Source organism: Rhinoderma darwinii, chromosome 3, assembly GCF_050947455.1.
Source record: "Rhinoderma darwinii isolate aRhiDar2 chromosome 3, aRhiDar2.hap1, whole genome shotgun sequence".
Taxonomy (NCBI): domain Eukaryota; kingdom Metazoa; phylum Chordata; class Amphibia; order Anura; family Rhinodermatidae; genus Rhinoderma; species Rhinoderma darwinii.
In genome coordinates, this window is record NC_134689.1 from 193,816,183 (window position 1) to 193,840,686 (window position 24,504).

The 24,504-nt window shown below is 41.4% G+C and overlaps 1 protein-coding gene across 3 annotated transcripts in view; it reads left to right on the forward strand.

The window, feature by feature from the left end:
• The window catches only part of MLC1 (modulator of VRAC current 1), a 96,350-nt gene that overhangs the window by 48,566 nt on the left and 23,280 nt on the right, over positions 1 to 24,504 (forward strand). For all 3 annotated transcript variants that reach the window (XM_075857206.1, XM_075857207.1, XM_075857205.1), the window contains 3 exons: positions 9,925 to 10,026; positions 14,304 to 14,375; positions 15,127 to 15,243. In XM_075857206.1, the coding sequence (XP_075713321.1) occupies positions 9,925 to 10,026; positions 14,304 to 14,375; positions 15,127 to 15,243 (291 nt within the window). The remainder of the gene's footprint in view (positions 1 to 9,924; positions 10,027 to 14,303; positions 14,376 to 15,126; positions 15,244 to 24,504) is intronic.

Here is a 24,504-nt window from a genome sequence, read left to right on the forward strand (position 1 = left end):
GCCAGTTAAAAACAGTCAGACGGCTGGGAAATGGATTCATTGATGCAAAACAGCCATGAAAAACTGACCGCTGATTCGTTGTTGACTGCCATTTTTTCTCATGGTCGTGGGTGTGTATAGCCCTCTTCACTCTTCCCTCACAGCGATCCAGGGTGACAGAGAGAGAAGAGGACTAATTGTTAGAGCTCTACAGTGTATGTAGATAGATGGATAGATAGATATTGTTTTTTGTTTTTTTTTTTACATTTTCAGTGATTTGTCTGTTCATAATAAAAATTAAATACTGAATTAATTAAAGTGTAGCAAACGTTTGACAAACTTCTGACATGTCATAAGTTTGGATTGGTGGGGGTCCGAGCATTTAGACCCCCACCAATCGCTAGAACGAAGCAGCTGAAGCGCTCGTGTGAGCGCTCAGCCACTAGGTGTCTGTTCGGCTTTTTCCGGAAAGCCGATGTATCGGAGTACGTCTCATAGACTTTCTATTGAGTCCGTACACCAATACATTTATTTCCGGAAAAAGCCGAAAAACACGAAGCGGTTGAGCGCTTCGTCTGCTTCGTTCTAGCGATTTGGTGGGGGTCTCAGTGCTCGGACCCCCACCAATCCAAACTTCTGACATGTCACTATGACATAGAAGACTTAGAGAAAAAGAAGTCATTACGCCAGAAGTATAATAAAAAATTGACAAATTTTATTAGGACATACAATACAAAATACTGATATAAAAAGTTCAAAAAAGGATCCGAATAAAAGAAGGAACGCAGTGTGGTGGCTTCAAGAGAAATGGAAATTTGGGGTATTTAGCCTGCCACAACACAAATTCCCTGGCAAAGATTCGCTATCTGATATAGGTTACAGGAAACACAGTCTAAATAATAGAATACATGCGTAACAATAAGTCGATGGTAACAGCAAAGTTTACAGAGAGAGAAAATCACTCTAAGACCATATGTTTCGAAAATTGCTAAGATATAAAGGGTTTGTTTCCAAGATAAGTTTACGCTTTATATAGAGTGGAAATAGACCGGGACCAGAGTGTCATAATGAGACTAAAGTTGCCAGAGAAAAAAGTCAAATGTGCATAGCTTGTATAGATCGTTGCAGATCTATATATAACATGAAAAGTATGAAGGGAGGCTTACCCATGAAAACGAACGTTGAAATGGCCCCACACGGCAGCCTGAAAAGGTTGCGCCCCGACGCGTGTTTCGCCAATCTAGCTTCCTCAGGGGGTAGTATATTAGGTACTGTCATTGTCATGCTTTATATATGGTTTGATTAATGGTGAGATGTAAAACTCCGGTGTCCGTCCTCCAGTTCCGGTCTAATGGCGCATGCGTGGGATCCTGACTTGAGCCGCGAGATCCCTGTCCTCTGTCGTCACGCCCGCAGTGCGCCTGCGTGCCCCCAAGGACGCGTGTCCATGGAAACCAAGCAGGCACAGTGCGAGCGTGGAGACGACAGAGAACCAGGGCGAGGTTCCCAGGTTCACTCACAGCATGCGCAACCCCAGGACGTGAAGAGGTGTTGTGATAAATATGAAGGTATGTTCTATGTTTGTACTATAAGTATCACTAAAAATATAAAAGTTATAATGTGATGTTGTTACCCTAAAAGAAAAAGAAATAGAGATGAATGAAAAAAGGGGGGGGCGGGGGGAGGCGGGGGGGGGGGGGGGGAAGGAAAGAAAAATGAATAGCATAAAAAAGAAAAAGAAGAAAGAAGGATCGCGGGACGCAGAGCGACCACGTAGATGCAAAGATATATGACCGACAATTAGTTGTGACAATTTAATAAAATTACATCTTATAATACACACATGTGTAGGAATATATCGTACAGTAAAATACAGTAAAATATAATGATACTAGAAGAAGCTAGTATCGTGAGAATTACAATGTTGTGTTATTTCGCAAGCAGAAAGAAGATAATAAAAAGAAGAGGAGTTAAAAAAGGGAGAAGAAAAGGGGAAAAAGAAGAAAAAAATGAAAAGAAGAGAAGAAAAGAGAGAAAAGAAGAAACACAGGGACACAGAAAAGACCTCGTAAGTGCCAAAATATATAACCAACAGTTAATTGTGACAATTTAATAAAGGAATATACATCTTATAATACACTATGTGTGAGAATATATCATACAATAAAATATGATAATAAAAGAAAATACTGGTGTCGTGAAAGATTAAAAAAAAATTTTTTTTTTAAATAAATAAAAAGTAAACGAGTTACTAGATTATTATCAACACATAAATATCAAGTGAAGTGAGAAGATCATGAAAAACATGAATGGAGAACGCAGATAAATATATCTATAAATTGCGATCAGTGAGATACAGAAACAAATATCAAAAATAAACAATCAAGAATACATAAAGGTAATGATACTAATAAACAAAATAAAAAGGTATGCATCAATTAAATATTAAAGCAATTAGAAAACAAAAAATCACAAAAAAATAATAATATTTTACTATTAAGCAGACTAATAATAAGTAAGAGATATAAAAATGGAACATAGAGTACGCTATAAACCAATATAATCAGTATTGTTAGACTCTTCTTGTCCGTGGGTGTCAGTCGGTACATCGGAAATGTGGTTCTATGATATATCGGAAGGACAGCGGTTTTTGGAATCACTCGATCTAAACATGACAATGCAGAAAGAGCAGGCATTAATAACAGTTAAAAACACTTAAAATTTAAAGGGAAGTTAGTATGAAAGAGATTTGCTGGCCGAATCACGTAATATTCCGGAAGGCAACAAATATGTTACAGAAAGGCAGAGAAACTTAGATTTTCATTGAGACCATGAGGGGTCATGGTGCCCAGTGTGATAATCCACCTGCACTCTTTTTGTGCAAGTATCTTTTTGACATCCCCGCCTCTGACACCGCAATGTATCCGGTCAATGCCTCTTACACGGAAGGATCTAGGGTCACATCCATGTTTTAATTTAAAGTGTCTTGGAATGGTTTTTAAGGTCGTCAGGTCAACTACGTCTTTTGCCGCTATGTCCCGTACATGTTCCCTCACCCGTAATTTTAGTTGTCTTGAGGTTAGACCCAGATAAACCTTGGGGCAGTCGCATGTGGCATAATATATCACGTGAGTGGTATTACACGAGATATATTGCAATATTTTAAACCGTCTATCCGTCTTTACAGAATCAAAAGTTGTAGTCCGTAGAATATTTGGACACGCTATGCAGTCACCACAAGGGAAACAGCCTTGGACCGGACCTCTGGTCGAAAAGGGGTTCACTCGTTTGGGAACATAATGGCTCTGTATAAGGATATCTTTAAGATTCCTGCTTCTTCTTGCTGTCATTTGAGGATGTTGGGGTAGGACTGGAGCAAGTGTTGCCTCCAATTGTAGGATAGGCCAGTGTTTTTGCAGGATCTCTCTCATAGTTTGCCATTGGTTATTGTGAGTCGAGATAAATCTGATCAGGCCGGGTTACAATCGGGCTAAGAGAGTGGCACGGAAACATCTACTCAACCCACTACCCGCAGAACAGAAGGAAAAGACACCCGGCCTGATCAGATTTATCTCGACTCACAATAACCAATGGCAAACTATGAGAGAGATCCTGCAAAAACACTGGCCTATCCTACAATTGGAGGCAACACTTGCTCCAGTCCTACCCCAACATCCTCAAATGACAGCAAGAAGAAGCAGGAATCTTAAAGATATCCTTATACAGAGCCATTATGTTCCCAAACGAGTGAACCCCTTTTCGGCCAGAGGTCCGGTCCAAGGCTGTTTCCCTTGTGGTGACTGCATAGCGTGTCCAAATATTCTACGGACTACAACTTTTAATTCTGTAAAGACGGATAGACGGTTTAAAATATTGCAATATATCTCGTGTAGTACCACTCACGTGATATATTATGCCACATGCGACTGCCCCAAGGTTTATGTGGGTCTAACCTCAAGACAACTAAAATTACGGGTGAGGGAACATGTACGGGACATATCAGCGGCAAAAGACGTAGTTGACCTGATGACCTTAAAAACCATTCCAAGACACTTTAAATTAAAACATGGATGTGACCCTAGATCCTTCCGTGTAAGAGGCATCGACCGGATACATTGCGGTGTCAGAGGCGGGGATGTCAAAAAGATACTTGCACAAAAAGAGTGCAGGTGGATTTTCACACTGGGCACCATGACCCCTCATGGTCTCAATGAAAATCTAAGTTTCTCTGCCTTTCTGTAACATATTTGTTGCCTTCCGGAATATTACGTGATTCGGCCAGCAAATCTCTTTCATACTAACTTCCCTTTAAATTTTAAGTGTTTTTAACTGTTATTAATGCCTGCTCTTTCTGCATTGTCATGTTTAGATCGAGTGATTCCAAAAACCGCTGTCCTTCCGATATATCATAGAACCACATTTCCGATGTACCGACTGACACCCATGGACAAGAAGAGTCTAACAATACTGATTATATTGGTTTATAGCGTACTCTATGTTCCATTTTTATATCTCTTACTTATTATTAGTCTGCTTAATAGTAAAATATTATTTTTTTGTGATTTTTTGTTTTTTTGTTTTCTAATTGCTTTAATATTTAATTGATGCATACCTTTTTATTTTGTTTATTAGTATCATTACCTTTATGTATTCTTGTTTATTTTTGATATTTGTTTCTGTATCTCACTGATCGCAATTTATAGATATATTTATATGCGTTCTCCATTCATGTTTTTCATGATCTTCTCACTTCACTTGATATTTATGTGTTGATAATAATCTAGTAACTCGTTTACTTTTTATTTTAAATTATTTATTTTATTTTTTTAAATCTTCCACGACACCAGTATTTTCTTTTTTATCATATTTTATTGTATGATATATTCTTACACATAGTGTATTATAAGATGTATATTCCTTTATTAAATTGTCACATTTAACTGTTGGTTATATATTTTGGCACTTACGAGGTCTTTTCTGTGTCCCTGTGTTTCTTCTTTTCTCTCTTTTCTTCTCTTCTTTTCATTTTTTTCTTCTTTTTCCCCTTTTCTTCTCCCTTTTTTAACTCATCTTCTCCTTTTTATTATCTTCTTTCTGCTTGGGAAATAACACAACATTGTAATTCTCACGATACTAGCTTCTTCTAGTATCATTATATTTTACTGTACGATATATTCCTACACATGTGTGTATTATAAGATGTAATTTTATTAAATTGTCACAACTAATTGTCGGTCATATATCTTTGCATCTACGTGGTCGCTCTGCGTCCCGCGATCCTTCTTTCTTCTTTTTCTTTTTTATGCTATTCATTTTTCTTTCCTTTTCCCCCCTCCCCCCCCTTTTTTCATTCATCTCTATTTCTTTTTCTTTTAGGGTAACAACATCACATTATAACTTTTATATTTTTAGTGATACTTATAGTACAAACATAGAACATACCTTTATATTTATCACAACACCTCTTCACGTCCTGGGGTTGCGCATGCTGTGAGTGAACCTGGGAGCCTCGCCCTGGTTCTCTGTCGTCTCCACGCTCGCACTGTGCCTGCTTGGTTTCCATGGACACGCGTCCTTGGGGGCACGCAGGCGCACTGCGGGCGTGACGACAGAGGACAGGGATCTCGCGGCTCAAGTCAGGATCCCGCGCATGCGCCATTAGACCGGAACTGGAGGACGGACACCGGAGTTTTACATCTCACCATTAATCAAACCATATATAAAGCATAACAATGACAGTACCTAATATACTACCCCCTGAGGAAGCTAGATTGGCGAAACGCGCGTCGGGGCGCAACTTTTTCAGGCTGCAGTGTGGGGCCATTTCAACGTTCGTTTTCATGGGTAAGCCTCCCTTCATACTTTTCATGTTATATATAGATCTGCAACGATCTATACAAGCTATGCACATTTGACTTTTTTCTCTGGCAACTTTAGTCTCATTGTGACACTCTGGTCCCGGTCTATTTCCACTCTATATAAAGCGTAAACTAATCTTGGAAACAAACCCTTTATATCTAAGGCCTCATGCACACGACCGTAAAAACTCCCGTTATTACGGGTCGTAATTACGACCCGTAATAACGGGCTCATAGACTTCTATTGGCCACGGGTACCTTCCCGTTTTCTTATGGGAAGGTGCCCGTGCAGTTGAAAAAGATAGAACATGTCTTATTTCAGGCCGTAATAACGGCACGGACAGTCCATAGAAGTCTATGGAGCTCCTGTAATGACGGGTGGCTACATGTGTGCACCCGTCATTACGGCAGCGTTGCTAAGCGACGTCAGTAAATAGTCACTGTCCAGGGAGCTGAAAGAGTTAACTGATCACAATCACAGGTCAATCGCAGGCTGCAGCGGTCACATGGACTGCCGCGTCATCCAGGGATGTCGGGCTGGATGTGAAGAGAGGGACGCGTCACCATGACAACGGCCGGGTAAGTATGAATTTCTTTAACTTTTATTACAGAAAGGGCTGTCCCTTCTCGCTATCCTGCACTGATAGAGAGAAGGGGCTGCCGATTAGTGCAGTGCTATTTTGCCGCCAAAAACGTGCCCGTAAATACGGGTGGAATACGGGTGACACCGGACCCATATTTACGGGCACGGGTCCGTAAATACTGGTGCAAAACGGGTCGAATACGTGTGACCAAGGACCCGTATTTACGCCAGTATTTACGGGTGGGAAAAAATACGGTCGTGTGCATGAGGCCTTAGCAATTTTCGAAACATATGGTCTTAGAGTGATTTTCTCTCTCTGTAAACTTTGCTGTTACCATCGACTTATTGTTACGCATGTATTCTATTATTTAGACTGTGTTTCCTGTAACCTATATCAGATAGCGAATCTTTGCCAGGGAATTTGTGTTGTGGTGGGCTCAATACCCCAAATTTCCATTTCTCTTGAAGCCACCACACTGCGTTCCTTCTTTTATTCGGATACTTTTTTGAACTTTTTATATCAATATTTTGTATTGTATGTCCTAATAAAATTTGTCAATTTTTTATTATACTTCTGGCGTAATGACTTCTTTTTCTCTAAGTCTTCTATGATGTAATGAAGTTTGCTATGTTACTCATATACAATGGGGCGCTTGGACACTTGTTAATGGTGCCTAACTTTCTATTGAACCTGGTAAGTCCTTGTACTTAAAATGGCACTATGACATGTCAGAAGTTTGTCAATCTAGAAAGTTAAAGCCTCAGTCTTGTAAAAATACTTGTCATATTCAAAGCGGTTCCAAAGATATTATCGTTTAATGAAGTGCATATCATAAATGGAACATTTGACCTGGACACAGGGGCATCAATGACCCTTGGTAATGAAAGGGTTAAGTAAATAGTGAATCTGATGAAAGTAGAATTTCTATTCTACTGAAATAAGTGCTACCAAAACAAGTCAAAACGACAGAAATGCCTTTAATCCAGCACCAATTGAAGATAGGTGTCGGGTTATGAGATATTCTGCGCGTTTTTATCTAGAGGTTATTCTTCAACACCTAATGGCTAACGATACACCTTATCCACACATAATTGATATAGTAGCAACCCAAACTATAAAACTATTACGCTGTTTAATCCGCACGGTAAACACCATAAAAATAAATAAACAATGCTAGGATTGCTGTTTCCTGTTCATATCTCAAAAAGTCGTATTTACTCCAAAATCGTACCAATAAAACGACAAGTCGACCCACAAAAATAAGCACTCATACGGCTACGTCGGCAGAAAAATAAGTTATGGCTCTTAGAATATAGTTAAACAAATACTGATTTGACGGCTATGTCTACAGAAAGACAAAATAGTTATGGCTTTTGAAATGTCCATATCATCAATAGTTTCAACGCTGTGTCAGACAGTTTACTGGACCTTATACCGGACAATCCCAGAATGGGTACATTGTACATGTTACCTAAAATACATAAAGAAGGCAATCCAGGGAGACCAATCATTTCAGGTGTTGGGACTCTAACTGAGAATATTTCTGGGTGGGTGGAAAATCTTCTAAAGCCCTTGGTGAGGTGCACACCCAGTTATGTCCAGGACACCACAGATGTCCTCTGCAAACTCTCAGCCCTAGGTCCACTACCAGAGGGAACAATATTGGCAACTATGGATGTGGAGTCTCTGTATTCTAACATCCCCCATGAGGATGGCATAGCCGCATGCCAACACTTTCTTCAGAAGAACAATCTAGCGACAGAGCCAGCCCTACAACTCATCAGGTTCGTACTCTGTCAAATAAAAAATAATTGTGATGAAGACATATATCTGCAATGTACGGGAAGCGCTATGGGTAGCAAAATGTCACCACAATATGCTAACCTGTTTATGGCCAAATTAGAGGAAGAGTTTTTATCAACCTGCGTAACTAAACCTCTGCATATTTCCGGTACATTGATGACCTTCTGATAATCTGGACAGGCTCTGAACAGGAACTGCTTTCTTTCCATAAAAACTTAAACAAGTTCCATCCTACTATCAAACTCACTCTCAACTACTCAAAATCTCAAATACATTTCCTGGACATGACCATCCATATACATGAGAAACCATGACATACAAACAACGATCTACCATAAACCTACAGGTCGTCCAGCATATCTGAGATGGAACAGCTTCCATCCGAGACACATAAAGAAATCCATCATCTACAGCCAGGCTCTGCGCTACATACGGATCTGTTCAGACAATGAAGACCGAGAACAACAACTTCTATTGCTGCGGAATACATTCTTACAACAGGGATACCATCCACAAATTATAGATGATCAGATCTACAGAGCAACAAGAATTCCAAGGAGCAATCTTCTGGAGTACAAAAAGAAGGAAGACAACAGCAGGGTGCCCCTAGTGGTCATATACAACCCACAAATGAACGTCTTGAGGAAAATTGCTGCTGATGTCTAACCTGTATTTAACAAAGACCATAAACTTAAGGCAATATTCCCGGATTTACCCCTCCTTGCATACAAACAGCCACCAAACCTAAGGAATCTCCTGGTCAGAAGTCCTTCTCATCACCATCAGAGACTGGCACTTTTCCTTGCAACAGTAGAAAACGCAGGACCTGTACCAACTTCTTGTCATCAAACACCATCCACATACCAAACACGCAGCAGGACTATAAAACCACTGGTACGTTCTCCTGTACATCCTCCAATGTAGTGTACATGATCCAGTGTACAAGGTGCATAGATAAAGGAATCTACATTGGGGAAACAATACAAAAACTACAAACCAGGATGAATCTTCACAGACACACAATAAAACAGGAGGTGGATACACCCGTGGGAAAACCCTTCTCTGGACCAGACCACAGTGTGGCAGATTTAAAGGTCCTAATACTAAAGGGTAATTTTAAAAACAGAAAAATTTGGGAATTCAAGCTGATGATAAAATTCCAGTCATTGACAAAAGGCCTCAATCTAACACCTGGATTTATGAGCCACTACATGGGCACACGTCACATCCCCCATCAGACTGACTCCAGATCCCTTATCTCCTAAGTCATCACCCCTATAACCTCAGTTTTATTGCCCCGGCTTATCTTAATGATGTATCACCTCATGTAACATCTTAAATGTTGTGCTTTTTTCGAAGACATTCATTTGTCAACTCGCCTGAAAAAGGAGCCTCTGTGCTCTGAAAGCTTGCATATAGAACTTTTATGGTTAGCCACTAAAGGTATCATACCTACTATGCTGTTGTCTTTTTTGACACACAAGTATTTAACATTGCGAAATGAGATGATGAAAACCTTAAAAAATCGCTTGGTCATTAGGGCCCAAAGTAGGCTGGTTACTAAAGAGTTAAATGGCTTAAAAGCTCTAGTTAACTTATGAAGCAGTTACACAATAATATAGAAGTGATCTTATGTTTTCTCTAGGCAGCTTTGAATATTTAAACCGTCCTTGTGACCTAAATTTTGATTTTCTTCATAGATAAATTTTAATTTGATTCTACTTATTCTCATGGAAATTTTTATGGCAACAACCGTGATTGTTTCTGCAAGATCAAGTGTAGACTGTTGTTCGGTGAAAAGAGTAAGTACTATTTTTTGTTTTGTTTTTCAAATTTATTACATACTTTACAATGACTTTAATATCGACCAGTTGACAACTCAGTATGATTATGGCATAGACTTACACTGAAATACACTGACCTTTGACTGTATTTCAAAGAATTATAGAAGTGATAACCACCACCACTAGAGGGACAAAAAGTAAAATTTTATGTTTGATAAAAATGAATTTAAAATCTCCCTCCCCCAAAAGAATAAGTTAATAAGCCCTTCTTCATAATTTTTGTTAAAATGGTTAATCATTAAAAAAAAAAAGTAATTTTTGTGTCGCCACATTCCAAGTCTCATAAATATATTATTTTTCTGTTGGTTGTGCATATAATTTAATTTTTATCTTTGGTATTACCATATTCATACCGACCCGAATGATAAAGTTAATTTATTTTTTTTCCGCCCGGTTAACAGCGGAAAAGAACATTCAAAAAACAGCCGAAATGCTGTGGTTTCTTGTTTATCTCCCCCCCCCCCCCCCCACACACAAATACTTGAGCAGCTCTGACCAATCCAAGAACAGTAGGAGAATCTTAGCCACGTTGTTTAACAGAGGGGACCCCAAAGCGGTGGATCCATGGAAGAGGGGCACAGCTGGGGGGCACCAGGTCAAATTACTTCATATACCCAGTCATATTTTAAGATGTTGTTGCAGGACCGGAGGGTCGCTTTAAGGGATTTCTAACTATATCAATACACATATGTTATGTGGTTATACATTAATAACATCCCAACATACTCCATTCCATACTTTATGGGGCCGTATGTTAAGCGAAAGTCTGAATTTTAAATATATTGAGTCTGGACACAAAATGATAGCTTGATTTTGCCTATAGAAGCCTAAACTAAGCATGGGTAGTGCAATTACTGTAGTAGAATAATTTAGAGAAAATTATGGCCGGACGATTAATGTGGTATTTGAAATTAACGCAGTTCTGTATTTGCCCAGGGTAGTAAAAAATCCTTGTGGCATACTGATGGAGACAGGGGAGTGGGTACTCCATGAGACAGAAGCTTCATGGGGGAAGGGTGGAAGGAGGATTTAATACAGGTCTGTGACTGCTGTAGGCAGTGAGGAACAAAGCCACTAAGCGCCAGGTCATACGCCTTTTTCAACCATCGGCTGGGGGCTTCCTGCAGGAGAATGTGCCCGCAGCAACTCGGGCCTACATGTATGCCTGGTGTGCACCCAAGCATATGAAGTAAATGAGAGTATGGATGATGAGCTGCACTGTGCTCAGTGTATTACTGTTAACACTTTTGCATCTGGCATTGGTTGAGAGACCCTCGACCCAGAGGGGCACTATGTACAACCACCAGTTAAAAGCTTTGGGCATTTTTTGGGGTCTTTTTGCAAAAAAATTTTTTGGTTTTGTGTTTAAATAAAAGTAAAATCTTTTTATGACAGAAATGCACCATTTTTTACTACTGCAGCTTTTTTGTAAACGCAATACATAAACCTTCAGAATTCCATTCTCTGTAGAATCCGTCAGAGAACTGCTATGATGGCTTGGTCTGCAGCGGTTTCTGTGTACTCCTGAGCAATCTTCTAAACTTCGTTGTGATTAAGTCAAAGTGGATACACTTTTAATCTCATGGGGGGGGGGGGATTTTAGATTTTTCTTCATACACCGGCTACTGTACTAGTATATAATCATTACACAGGCATATGGGCCTCGATTGTGTCACAGGGAATTCCATCAAAGGGGTTCTTCCCTCAGTCTTTTGAATGCCTCAATCCTCGTTGATTGTGGCATTCAAAGGCTAAAACGGCAGATATTAGCGTTTTTTCCGATGGCCGCCTTTAAAGTGGGGCTGTAGCTTTGTTTTACAACTGTTAGCCTGCTCCTAATCACACGAGTATGCTCCTGATGCGGCATCGGCCTCCCATTTAGGACTATTATTCTCGCCCTGCGTCAAGTCTAATGTGGATAACCACTTTCCTATGTGCTGGTCCTGCAACAAGTTACCAGGTTGATCAGGTATTCTCATTAGTAGAACGGTTTGACTACCACTGAGCCATTTTCTGCTCTTGCTAATAGAGGTGTATCCTATTAAATATCCTCCCTGTATTACATCAAACTTCCTAACAGGGTATCTGGAAGGGGATGTATATTACAGACAACAACTTTAAAGGCTGGGGACAACTTTGCACTGCCATTTTGTTTTATTGTTCATTTGCTTCCTACAATCCATCCTAAAAAATTCGTACCAGTTTGCTGCTGCAGAGTGGGTGTAATTACTTCACCTAGCTAATTGTCCTGCTGGTTCTGTGTCTTCTCTTTGCACTCCCTTTCCCTTCTCTGTTAGAGATAGTAGCAGGGAGGGGAAGCAGATTGTACAGACCGATCAGAGGGAGAAAAGCATCCAAGTATTCAGGAAGGGCAGATCGCACAGACTGTCTGTATCAGAGTGTAGATCGGGAAGAGAGCATACACTGGCAGTTTGCTGAGGAGGATGGAGAGATCACACAGGTTGTGTATAATCTAACAGAGAGCAAGGGGGGGGGGGCTCACTCTACTTGGCATCAGTGACTGTCAGCACAAGGGAGAAAAGATCCCTCGTTAGCTGTAGAAGGGCAAAGCAGGTATAAAGCTATGTTGAAACATGAGTCCTCAGTCCTCCCATTTAGCATGTATTACTGGGATAGTCATGCAAACATGACTAAAGTCTGAAACTAAAGTCTTGTTGCAAACTGAATCTCAGGGGTCTGAAAATAAATGGAGGAATGAAGATTGCAGAGAAATTTTACAACTTTTTTTTAACGACTGTTTTTCTACTTAGATTTCTCTACTGCACTGGTCATTCACTAAATTGATGAAGTCTCTCTATCAGAGAGACCGAGATGAATACTGATTATCGGCTCACTTAGGCGGGATTCACACGACCGGGTCGTTCCCGAGCCCGAGTGTCGGCCGGTAAAATCGGCCATTTTGCCCGGCCGGTTTGCATAAAGTTATGCATCCGTGCCGGGCAGATCCGGACAGTGACATCAGCGGCAGCTCCTGAAGGGGAATCCCCATGTGTTCGGGGATTCCGCTTCAGGAGTTTCCCCTGATGTCACTGCCCAGATATGGACAGAGACATCAAGCGCTCTGTCCAGGAGCGGAATCCCCGAAAGCACGGGGATTCCGCTCCTTCAAGGAGCTAAAGTGCGGCTAGCACATAGCAGAGCGGGGAGATACCTCCCTGCTCTGCTATAGTGGCGTCGCTACAGTAGCAGCAGCCGCAGCAGCAGCAGCTGCTGCTACTACTACTAGCGGCGCCATCGAAGGTGTCGCCGAGCCAGGGTGCTTTTAACAAGCAGGGGAAGGGAGCCAGCGCAGCGCTCCCTTCCACCTGCTGTACACCCCGGCCCTGCAACACAGTGTACAGCGATGCCATTCGTCAGAATGGCATCAACTCCTCCTCCTCACATGCACTCTGCGCTGTGAGGAGGAGGAGATAGAGCGCAAGCGCCGGGAAACCCGGCCATCACTCGGAACACATTCCTGTGATGGCCGTGTAATACCCGGCCCCATAGACTTGTATGGGAGCCGGGCGGCCGGGTGCCCGGGCAAAGATAGAGCATGTCCTATTTTTTGACGGCCGGATTTTCCGGCCGTCAAAAAATCGGTCGTGTGAATAGCCCCATTAGGGGTCTATCATTCCTAATGCAGCCGGGTGCCGGCCGATTTATGAACGGCCGGCACCCGGCCGGGAAACCCTGCCGTGTGAATGAGGCCTTAGGGATCAGGCTCTAGCTGCTGCCCATAGAAGTCTATATAGAGGGGGATGGAGGAGGGAGCAGCTGCAGAGAGATAGACACTGCTGCTTCTAGTATGTGTTGCACTGTCTAATCCAAATGCTGGATTTACAGCTACACTACTCATTGTTGCTGTATTATGTCCTCCATTTTGCTACTTCTGGGGGTGTGCTACAGAGAGAAAAGTGAGCAGGGTCTCCTCTTTCTCTGTGTGCTGTGTATGAGAGACATAGCAGCTGGTCTGCGTCCACTCTGGAGATGTGTTCAGGTACAAATGAAAATTAGAAATAAAGCCTGTAGAGTGGGAAAACTGCTGATAAATAAAGGATACAAGTCCTATAATGGTTAGAAATAGTGTTATTCCTCGTGTATACCCATGACCGCTTATTCTGAAAAGTCACCTGAAGCAACAGTTACTTTTTAATAGATCTAGTTCATATTTGGATGCTATGCTATGTTTTTTTTTTATGTATGGTGTTACTTAAATGTCTTTTATTTCCTAGGGCACTGCCTGTGGAAGTTCAAGCAATCTACGCAATGTGCAGTTTCCTGCTCGAACAATAAAATCCTACTCTGTAAGAAATAAAACAAATCCATTATGAATGTTTGGCATTATATTAGTTGGGGAAAATAATGCTGTAAAATATAGAAATAGTGATTTTATATATTTTTATTTTGTTCTTTGTTTTAATGTATTTTAAATACACAACATATTTATAAATAAAAGTGTCACTCTGCCTATTTTTTTCGGTACCTATCCCCCAAATAAGAAAATAAAATATGAAATGTTATATAGCGTGAGTATTACTGTATTTGGTTATACTGTCTGGTACAGTCCATAAATCAGGAAGTGAAGAGGCCGACTCAATTACATTAACTGCTGTAGATTTTATCAGGTCAGAGTAAGATCACATAACCCGACTAAAGAGAGGAATTCAGATAGAAAGGAATAACTAAGGTAATGCTCAGTGTGTGTGTGTGTGTGTGTGTGTGTGTGTGTGTGTGTGTGTGTGTGTGTATATGTGTATATATATGTATGTGTGTGTATGTATATATATATATATATATATATATATAAAATTAGTGAATTATTGTGTATGTATCTAGTGACAGATAGGAAGAAAGAAAAAAAAAAAGCTGAGTGCTTTTTTAAAGTGTCGACGCCCATATGACGTCCGGAAAGTATTGTGCACAGGTCTTATTAATTCAAATGAAACCTGTTATTTTTGCTACATAATTTTATGCAGAGCATAAGTGGTGTCTAAATCATTAGCTGGAAATTACCAATGTGTTATTGTAATACCTTTTCTTGTGTTCTTTTTCTAGATCGTTGAGGTGGTTGTTGGAATTTCTGCTGTGTTTGGAGGTGTTATTGCATTACACCTTGATGCCCTCATGTATAGTCCTTACTTGTATGTTTCCATTTTTTGGGTACTAGCAGCTGTGAGTATATTTATTATCATCATACTGTGCAAAAGTTTTAAGCAGCTGTGTAAAAATGCTGCAAAGTAAGAATGCTTTTAAAAATAGAAGTGTTAATAATATTTTCTTATCAACTAACAAAATACAGAGTGACTGAACAGAAGAGAAATCTCAATGAAATCAATATTTGGTGTGATCACACTTTGCCTTCTAAACAGCAATTCTTCTAGGTATGCTTGCACAAAGTCATGGATATTGTAGGATTATAGTGAGGTGTATGACTAACCAGTTATAACAGTTGATGATCATAATTTTCATATGTAGGTTGAAAGTCATTAAAGGGAATGTGTTGCCCGAAAAACATGTTTTTTTTAAAAAAATTAAACATTTAGTGTGTGGGTGATTAAACATTGTTCAAATTTTTTTTATTTTTTTGCACGAGTCCAGGAAATATTATAAATTATTTCTAATTTATAATACTACCCATTTTTGGTCACTAGATGGAGCTGTTCCCAAAATTGCAGCATTGCAACGTTGGGTTAAAAGCCCTCGCTCTAGTGAGCTCTCAGCATTCCCCCCTCCTTTATCCTGGCTAGTGCCGGGATAAACGAGGGGTTTGAACGATGTAACCTCCTACACTGTGTGTCGCCATTTTTTGAGGTAACCCACAGTGTAGTAGGTTTACATACAGTAGTAAACACACACAAACACTAACATACATTGAAATCTCTTACCTGCTCCTGCCGCCGCGGCTCCCTCCGGCCCGTCCGCTCCCTTTGCTGCCGCTGTTCCATGTGCACAAGTCCGGAAGCCGCGACCGGAAGTAGTAATATTACTGTCCGGCCGCGACTTCCGGTCCACAGGAAAATGGCGCCGGACGGCGCCAATTTCGAATAGGACTGTGTGGGAGCGGCGCATGCGCAGTTCCCACACAGACGCCGTACACGGCAGTCAATGGGACGGGAGCCGTTCGCAGTCCCTATGGGACTGTGGCTGCCGTATTCCATGTCTGTGTGTGTCGTTAATCGACACACACAGAAATGGAACAAAAAATGGCAGCCCCCATAGGGAAGAAAAAAGTGTAAAAATAAGAAACAGTAAAACACAAACACACAAATGAAAATAAACGTTTATATTAAGGCACTAACATCTTTAACATATAAAAAAATTATTTGGGATGACACTGTTCCTTTAACTGTAACAAACAGCTGTGTAGGAGGCTTAACCCTGGGTGAGGAACAGCCAAACTCTGCTACAAAGGTGAGGTTGTGGAAGCCAGTTTCATGTCACAGATCCACCATGGCGAGACTGAGCACAGCAACAAGATGGTAATTATACTGCAGCAGCAAGGTCTCTCCAAAGCAAAGATTCCAAAGCAGACTGGGGTTTCAAGATGTGCTGTTTAAGCTCTTTTGAGGAAGCACAAAGAAACGGGCAATGTTGAGGACAGTGGTCGACCAAGGAAAGTTAGTGCAGCAGATCAGACACATCCTGCTTACTTCCCTTCAAAATATGAAGATATCCAGCAGTGCCATCTGCTCAGAACTGGCAGAAACCAGTGGGACCCAGGTACACCCATCTCCTGTTTTGAGACGTCTGTCCAGAAGTGGTCTTCATAGAAGAATTGCGGCCAAAAAGCCATACCTTCGACGTGGAAACAAGGCCAAGTGACTCAACTGTGCGCAAAAACATAGGAACTGGGGTGCAAAAAAAATGGCAGCAGGTGCTCTGGACTGAGTCAAAATTTTAATGTTTGGCTGCAACAGAAGGCAGATTGTTTGCACAGGGCTGGAGAGCGGTACAATAATGAGTGCCCTCAGGCAACCGTCGAGCATGGTGCAGGCTCCTTGCAAGTTTGGGTCTGCATTTGCAAAAAATGGAACTGGGGATTTGGTCAGGATTAATGGTGTCCTAAATGCTGATCAATACAGGCGAATACTTATCCATCGTGCAATATCATCAGGGAGGAGTCCGTTTGGCTCCCAAGTTTATTCTGCAGCAGGGCAACGACCCCAAACATGCAGCCAATGTCATGAAGAACTATCTTCAGTGTAAAGAAGAACAAGGAGCCCTGGAAGTGATGATATGGCCCCCACAGAGCCCTGGTCTCAACATCGAGTCTGTCTGGGAAGAGACAGAGGATATGAGGAAGCCTACATCTACAGAAGATCTGTGGTTAGTTCTCGGAGATGTTTGCAACAACCTCCCCGCTGAGTTCTTTCAAAAACTGTGTGCAAGTGTACCTGGAAGAAGTGATGCTGTTTTGAAGGCAAAGGGTGGTAACACCCAATTTTGATTTTAGATTTATCTTCTCTTCATTCACTTTGCATTGTTAGTTGATAAAAAAAAAAAGTAACACTTCTGTTTTTGAAAGCATTCTTATTTCGCAGCATTTTTCCACAACTGCCTAAAGCTTTTGCACAGTACTGTATATACTGTACTGATCCCGACCACCAAGGTGTTTGATTATTGGAATTTCTTGAACATCAGACATGTACATATAACTACCTCCTTTTCAACAGTGTGTTCAAGGAGTATCCTTGGTGGCAGAACATCTCTCAGGGTCCATAGCTACATGCACTCTATGCTGTTAAATTGATGGTGCAATCGATAACGCAGACTGTCCAGTCATCAGTCCCATTATTTCTATATCGGCATAGGTGTTCTTTTAACCCCTTCCCGCACCTTGCCGTTAATGCACGTCGAGGTTAGCAGTAACTTCGCGCACCTCGACGTGCAGTTACGTCTGTGCTTTGACAGTTAACCGCCGCGCGGCGCTACACCGCAGCGGCGGTTAACTGTGCAGGGTATCTGCCCTGCATTACCTGTTGCCGATCAGCGGCCCATCGCTGCTGATTTCGGCAGTTAACCCCTTCGATGCGGCGGCTATTTCCGATCACCACATCTAGGGAGTTTAGCGGAGATCGGCAGCCCCCACGTGAAATCACGGGGGCTGGTGTTGGTACCCATGGCAACCGGACACCAGACAATGGCTGCCATGTACAGAAGCCTATGAGGACCAGCCGGAGGGTGATTGTCGTAGGCTTCCTGTCAGTGTGACGGTCACGTCACAATGACATTTGGAATGCATTACACTACGTAGGTAGTGTAATGTATTCCAGCAGCGATCAGAACTGCAAGTCTAAGTGTCCCCTAGTGGGACAAGTAAAAAAGTAAAAAAAAAAGGATACAAATATTTAAAAAAAAGTGTAAAAATAAAAGTTAAGTGACATAAACAAGAACTGCTTTTTTTCCTATAATGAGTCTTTTATTATAGGAAAAAAATTAACACGTAAAAAAAAAGTACACATATTTGGTATCACCGCATTCGTAACAACCCCAACTATAAAACCATAATATTATTTTTCCTGCACGGTGAACACCGCAAATTAAATAAACGAAAAACAATGCCAGAATCACAATTTTTTGGTCGTCACCCCTCCCAAAATATACAATAAAAAGTGATCAAAACGTCGCATGTAAACGTCGTAAATGGTACCAATACAAACTACATCCCATCCCGCAAAAAACAAGCCCTTACACAGCTTTTTTGACTGAAAAATAAAAAAGTTATGGCTCTCAGAATATGGTGACACAAAAAATAGTTTATTTTATAAATAAGTTCTTTTATTGCGCAAACGCTGCAAAATGTAAAAATAACGTTATACATCTGGTATCGCCGTAATCGTATTGACCCGCAGAATAAAGTATAATGGTAATTTATAGCCCAGGGTGAAAGCCGTAAAAAATAAATAAAAACATTGTCAGAATTGATGGTTTTTGGTAACCTTGCTTGACGAAAAATTGAATAAAAAGTGATCCAAAAAAATCGCATGTACCCCAAAACGGTGCCAATGAAAACTTTGTCCCGCAAAGAATAAGCCCTCACACTGCTCCGATGGTGAAAAAATAAGAAAAGTGATGCAAAATGTGCAGTGTTCCTAAAGAGGATAAGATCGGGCGCCATTTCTAAGTGTGACACTGGCCACATATCTGCAGATTATTTATTTACTGCATTATTATACCCTCTTATTATGCCCCTGATGAACTCTGCCCAGCCTACATATACCCCCACATTATAAACTGAAATACCAGCAAAACGCCAGAGCTACTACCAAGCTAAATCTGTGCTCCAAAAGCCAAATGGCGCTCCCTCCCTTCTGAGCCCTACAGCGTGCTCAAACAGCCATTTACGTCCACCGATAGAGCATCGCCATACCCGGGAGAACCCTGTTAATATTTTATTTGTGGCACAAACTAGGCACAACATATAGTGCACTAAAATAGCACATCAGTCGAAAATTTTAATTTTCACTTTGCACCATCAGCTGCACATGAAACCTTTCGCGCACCATGACTTAATAGCATGTCGTGGTGTGGGGGGTGATGTATGGAGCGTCTCACTCACTGAGCCCGTGCCATACGCTGCGGGTTTCAGCTGTGTATTACAGCTGACACCCGGGACTAACGGACAGAAACAGCCATCGCGCTGTTACAGGAGCATGTAAAAATGACAATATACTGCAATACATTAGTATTGCAGTGTATTCTACCAGAGATCTAACGATCGCTGGTTCAAGTCTCCTATGGGGATTAATAAAATTTGTAAAAACAAAAGTAAATAGTTTTTATTAGTGGAAAAAATTTAATAAATATTTAAAGAGGCTCTGTCACCAGATTTTGCAACCCCTATCTGCTATTGCAGCAGATAGGCGCTGCAATGTAGATTACAGTAACGTTTTTATTTTTAAAAAGAGCATTTTTGGCCAAGTTATGACCATTTTTGTAGTTATGCAAATGAGGCTTGCAAAAGTCCAAGTGGGTGTGTTTAAAAGTCCAAGTGGGCGTGTATTATGTGCGTACATCGGGGAGTTTTTAATACTTTTACTAGCTGGGCGTTCTGATGAGAAGTATCATCCACTTCTCTTCAGAACGCCCAGCTTCTGCCAGATCACGCTGTGACGTCACTCACAGGTCCTGCATCGTGTCAGACGAGCGAGGACACATCGGCACCAGAGGCTTCAGTTGATTCTGCAGCAGCATCGCTACTTGTGAACGCCATGAAAAATAAAGAATTTGAAACGGCAAATCCGCTGTTTTTTGGTCACCTTGGCTCTACCAAAAAATGTAATAAAAAGTGCTAAAGTTGTATGTACCAAAAAATGGTACCAATAAAAACTACAGCTCGTCCTGCAAAAAATAAGCCCTCACACCGCTCTATTGATGGAAAAATAAAGTTATGGCTCTCGGAAAGCAGGGAGGGAAAAATTAAAAAGAAAAAGCAAAACATGGATCAGTCTGGAAAGGGTTAATTACTTTCTAATGAAAAAGAATTTATGACCACATGTGGGGTATAGCCGTATGCGGGAGAAATTGCTTTACAAATATTGGGGTGCTTTTTCTCCTTCGTGAAATTGAAAAAATTCTACATGTTAGTGGAAATAATGTTGATATTAATTTTCATGGCCTAATTCTAATAAATTCTGCAAAAGACGTGTGGGGTCTAAATGCTCACTATACCCCTAGATAGATTCCTTAAGTGGTGTAGTTTTCCAAATGGGGTTACTTTTGGGGGGCGTCCACTGTTTTGGTCCCTCGGGGGCTTTGTAAATTCGACATGACACTCAAAAACTATTCCAGCTAAATTTGAGCTCCAAAAGCCAAATAGCGCTCCTTGCCTTCTAAGCCCCGCTGTGGGTCCAAACAGCACTTTATTAACAAATATGGCGTATTTACGCAATCGGGAGAAATTGTTTTACAAATGTTGGGGTGCTTTTTCTCCTTTATTCCTTGTAAAAATTAAAAATGTCTACGTTTTTTCAGCAAAAAAGTAGATTTTTACCTTTACAGTCTAATTCCAATGAATTCAGCAAAACAACTGTTTGGTCAAAATGCTACCTTTACCCCTAAAAAAATTCCTTGAGGGGTGTAGTTTCCAAAATGGGGTCACTTTTGGGGGGTTTCCACTATTTTGGTTCCTCCAATGCATTGTAAACGCGACACGGCACTGAAAACTATTCCAGCAAAATCAGAAATCCAAATGGCGCTCCTTCCCTTCTGAGCCCTGCTGTGGGTCCAAACAGCAGTTTATTACCACATATGGGGTATTGCTATAATCGGAAGAAATTGCTTTACATATGATGGGGTGTTTTTTCTACTTTATTCCTTGTAAAAATTAAAAATTTCTATGTTTTTTCAGAAAAAAAGTAGATTTCCATCTTCACATACTAATTCAAATAAATGTAACAAAAAAACTGTGGGTTCAATGCTAACTATACCCATAGATAAATTCCTTGAGGGGTGTAGTTTCCAAAATGGGGTCACTTTTGGGTGGTCTTTACTGTTTTGGTACCACAAGACCTATTCAAACCTAACATGGTGCCTAAAATATATTCTAAAAAAAGGAGGCCCCAAAATCCTCTAGGTGCTCCTTTGCTTCTGAGGCCTGTGTTTCAGTCCATTACCGCACTAGGACCACATGTGGGATATTTCTAAAAACTGCAGAATCTGGGCAATAAATATTGAGTTGCATTTCTTGGGTAAAACCTTCTGTGGTGCAGAATAAATTTATTACTAATTAATTTAAATAAAAATTAAAGAAAATTACATTTGTAAATTTCACCTCTACTTTGCTTTAATTCCTGTGAAACGCCTAAAGGGTTAAAACTTTCTGAATGCGGTTTTGAATACTTTGAGGGGTGCAGTTTTCAAAATGGGGTGATTTATGGGCACTTTCTAATATATAAGGCCCTCAAATACATGGGTATTTGTCTGTACAGAAAACATGCGATCAACTTAGTTTAGTCCTCACCGTAGTTTGATTTAAGGCTTCATGCCCACTTCAGTCTTTTTCTTCAGGGTGCTAGCTGTTTTTCTGACGGCTAGCACCCTCACCCATTCATTTCAATGGGGCCCATTCACACATCATTTTTTTTTAACGGTCCTGTTGATCCGTTCCGACTAAAGTAGAGCATGTCCTACTTTGGTGACCGTGAGGCCCATGCAAGTCAATGGGGCTGTCAAAAAAACAAGGCACACGGAAGTCATCCATGTGTGATGGAGCCGTTGCCTAGTGATGGAGCCGTTGCCTAGCAACGGCCGGGCGGGCAGAGGTACACATATAGACAACCAAAAGCGAACAAAAAAGGGACATAGCCCTAAGAATGATAGTCAACTATATAATATAGAAAAAAGAAACAATCTTTATTAAGGAATAGTACAACAATAATCACAGAATATAAAAACACGAATGGACCACATAAGGAGATAAAGACAGTACGGTCAGATGAAAAAGACCAAAAACGTACAGAGTCAGCCAACCTAAGGAAGTCAAAAAACCGCTCAAATGACCCACAGGGAAATAGTGTGGAATGGCAATGCCCAAATATGGAAAAGAAATGGGGACAAAATAACTATGCATCTAATGTAAAATATCTAAACATCAGATAAATAGGAGTGGGCTAGGAAAAATCTCTGCACAAAATCAGGGCAGGGTAGACCTGTAATGGTGTGTGGAAAGACAGAGATAATGTCATGCAGCAAACCAAGATGTACACATACCCTGAGACATAGTGGGGAGCGGAACAGACGACCCAAAGGGAAGGATGAAGGATGCCTTTCTTTTAGAGGTACACATATAGACAGATAATGCACTAATCGGCAGCCCTTTCTCTCTGACAGCACTGATAGAGAGAAGAGGCTGCTGATCAGTACTGGAACGCAGCGATATTAAGAAAAATAAGTTCCTACGTAACCCGGCCGTTGTCTTGGTGACGCGTCCCTCATCTGACATCCAGTCCGACCTCCCTGGATGACGCAGCAGTCCATGTGACCGCTGCAGCGGTCACATGGTCTGAAACGTCATCTCAGGAGGCCGGACTTGAGGAAGAAGCAGGCAAGCAGGGAGTTCTGGGTAAGTAGTAACTTTTTTGTTGCAGGTTTTTTATTTTTAATGAACCATTAATCTATATCGTGAGCGCCGCGCATGGTATTCCCTGTCCAGCGGTAGTCTCTGTCCAGGGTGCTGAAAGAGTTAAAGGGCTGCACTGATCGGCAGTAACTCTTTCAGCACCCTGGACAGTGAGTACCGCTGGACAGGGAATGGCATGTGCGGCGCTCACAATATCATGTACCTAGTGTGAACGGGTTTGTTTCCTCTCGGAAACTGAAACACGGAAGTACACACGGGAAGCACACTGTTCCAATCACGGACACACGGATCCGTTAAATTCGGCCGTGAAAACGGTAATGGAAGTGTGCATGAGGCCTAAATCAAGCAAGCTGACTCTGCAATGTGAGAGCGGTGAGCGGGAAGTGTAATGTGAGCTAGCTGGTTTGTAGAAGACGTGACCAACCTGCAGCTTCATTGTATCTGTAACATGGCAGACAATGATAAAAAGAAACTTCCTGTTTGTGCTTCTCCTTTTTCCTAATTCATACTTTTTATTCTTCAACGTAATGTAAAATAGGAAGTATAAAACACACAAAAGCATGCCTGATTTAATATTGGCATAGAATCCTTTTAAGGCCATACTGAATGCTGCTTATCTTAGTTTGTTATTCATATATGCATGATCAGGGGACTGTAGAGTGCGTACACTTGTACCAGGGGCATGTGGCTTCCCTACTCACCTTCCCCATTAACGGCCATACCTTTTCCAAACCCCCATCTCCCCCGTCCCTCTAATAAGACTCAGACACTTGGGTTGAATAAATTTGGCCACAGCAGCCATTTTATTTACAAACAAACATCAAGAACAACAATTTACTAATAATAACAATGGAAGGGGAGTCCTTGGAGTTACAAAAGTCTGTCACGAAGCAGCCCACCTGCATAGTATTTTACTCCCAGCCGTCACCCTACTGGCTCATGGGCACCGTTATACCTGCAGTTGGCTGACCTCAACCGCAACCACTCCCCGGGACACCACCCAGCAGGAGCCCAAATTGACCAGACTACCAACCATAATAAATTGGGGAGGGACCATACCCCCTATGAATCCCCCCCCACAGTAATTTACCACCAACTCCAAGGACCCCCAATCCGCCACACGAACATACTTAGACACCTTTAAGTATGCGAGCCCCCACCCAACGAGAGGGCCCTTTCGATACCTTCCTGCAGGCGCAGAGTCCACAGGTCGATCCCCACGGCCGTCAGGTGCACACCATCACCTAGCCAATAATTACCCTGGCCATCCTCGAAGTCATAATGACGCACGAAGACCCCCCGTTTCTCACCACGAAACCCGAAACTGCCCGATTAACCTTAACCCTGGCTTT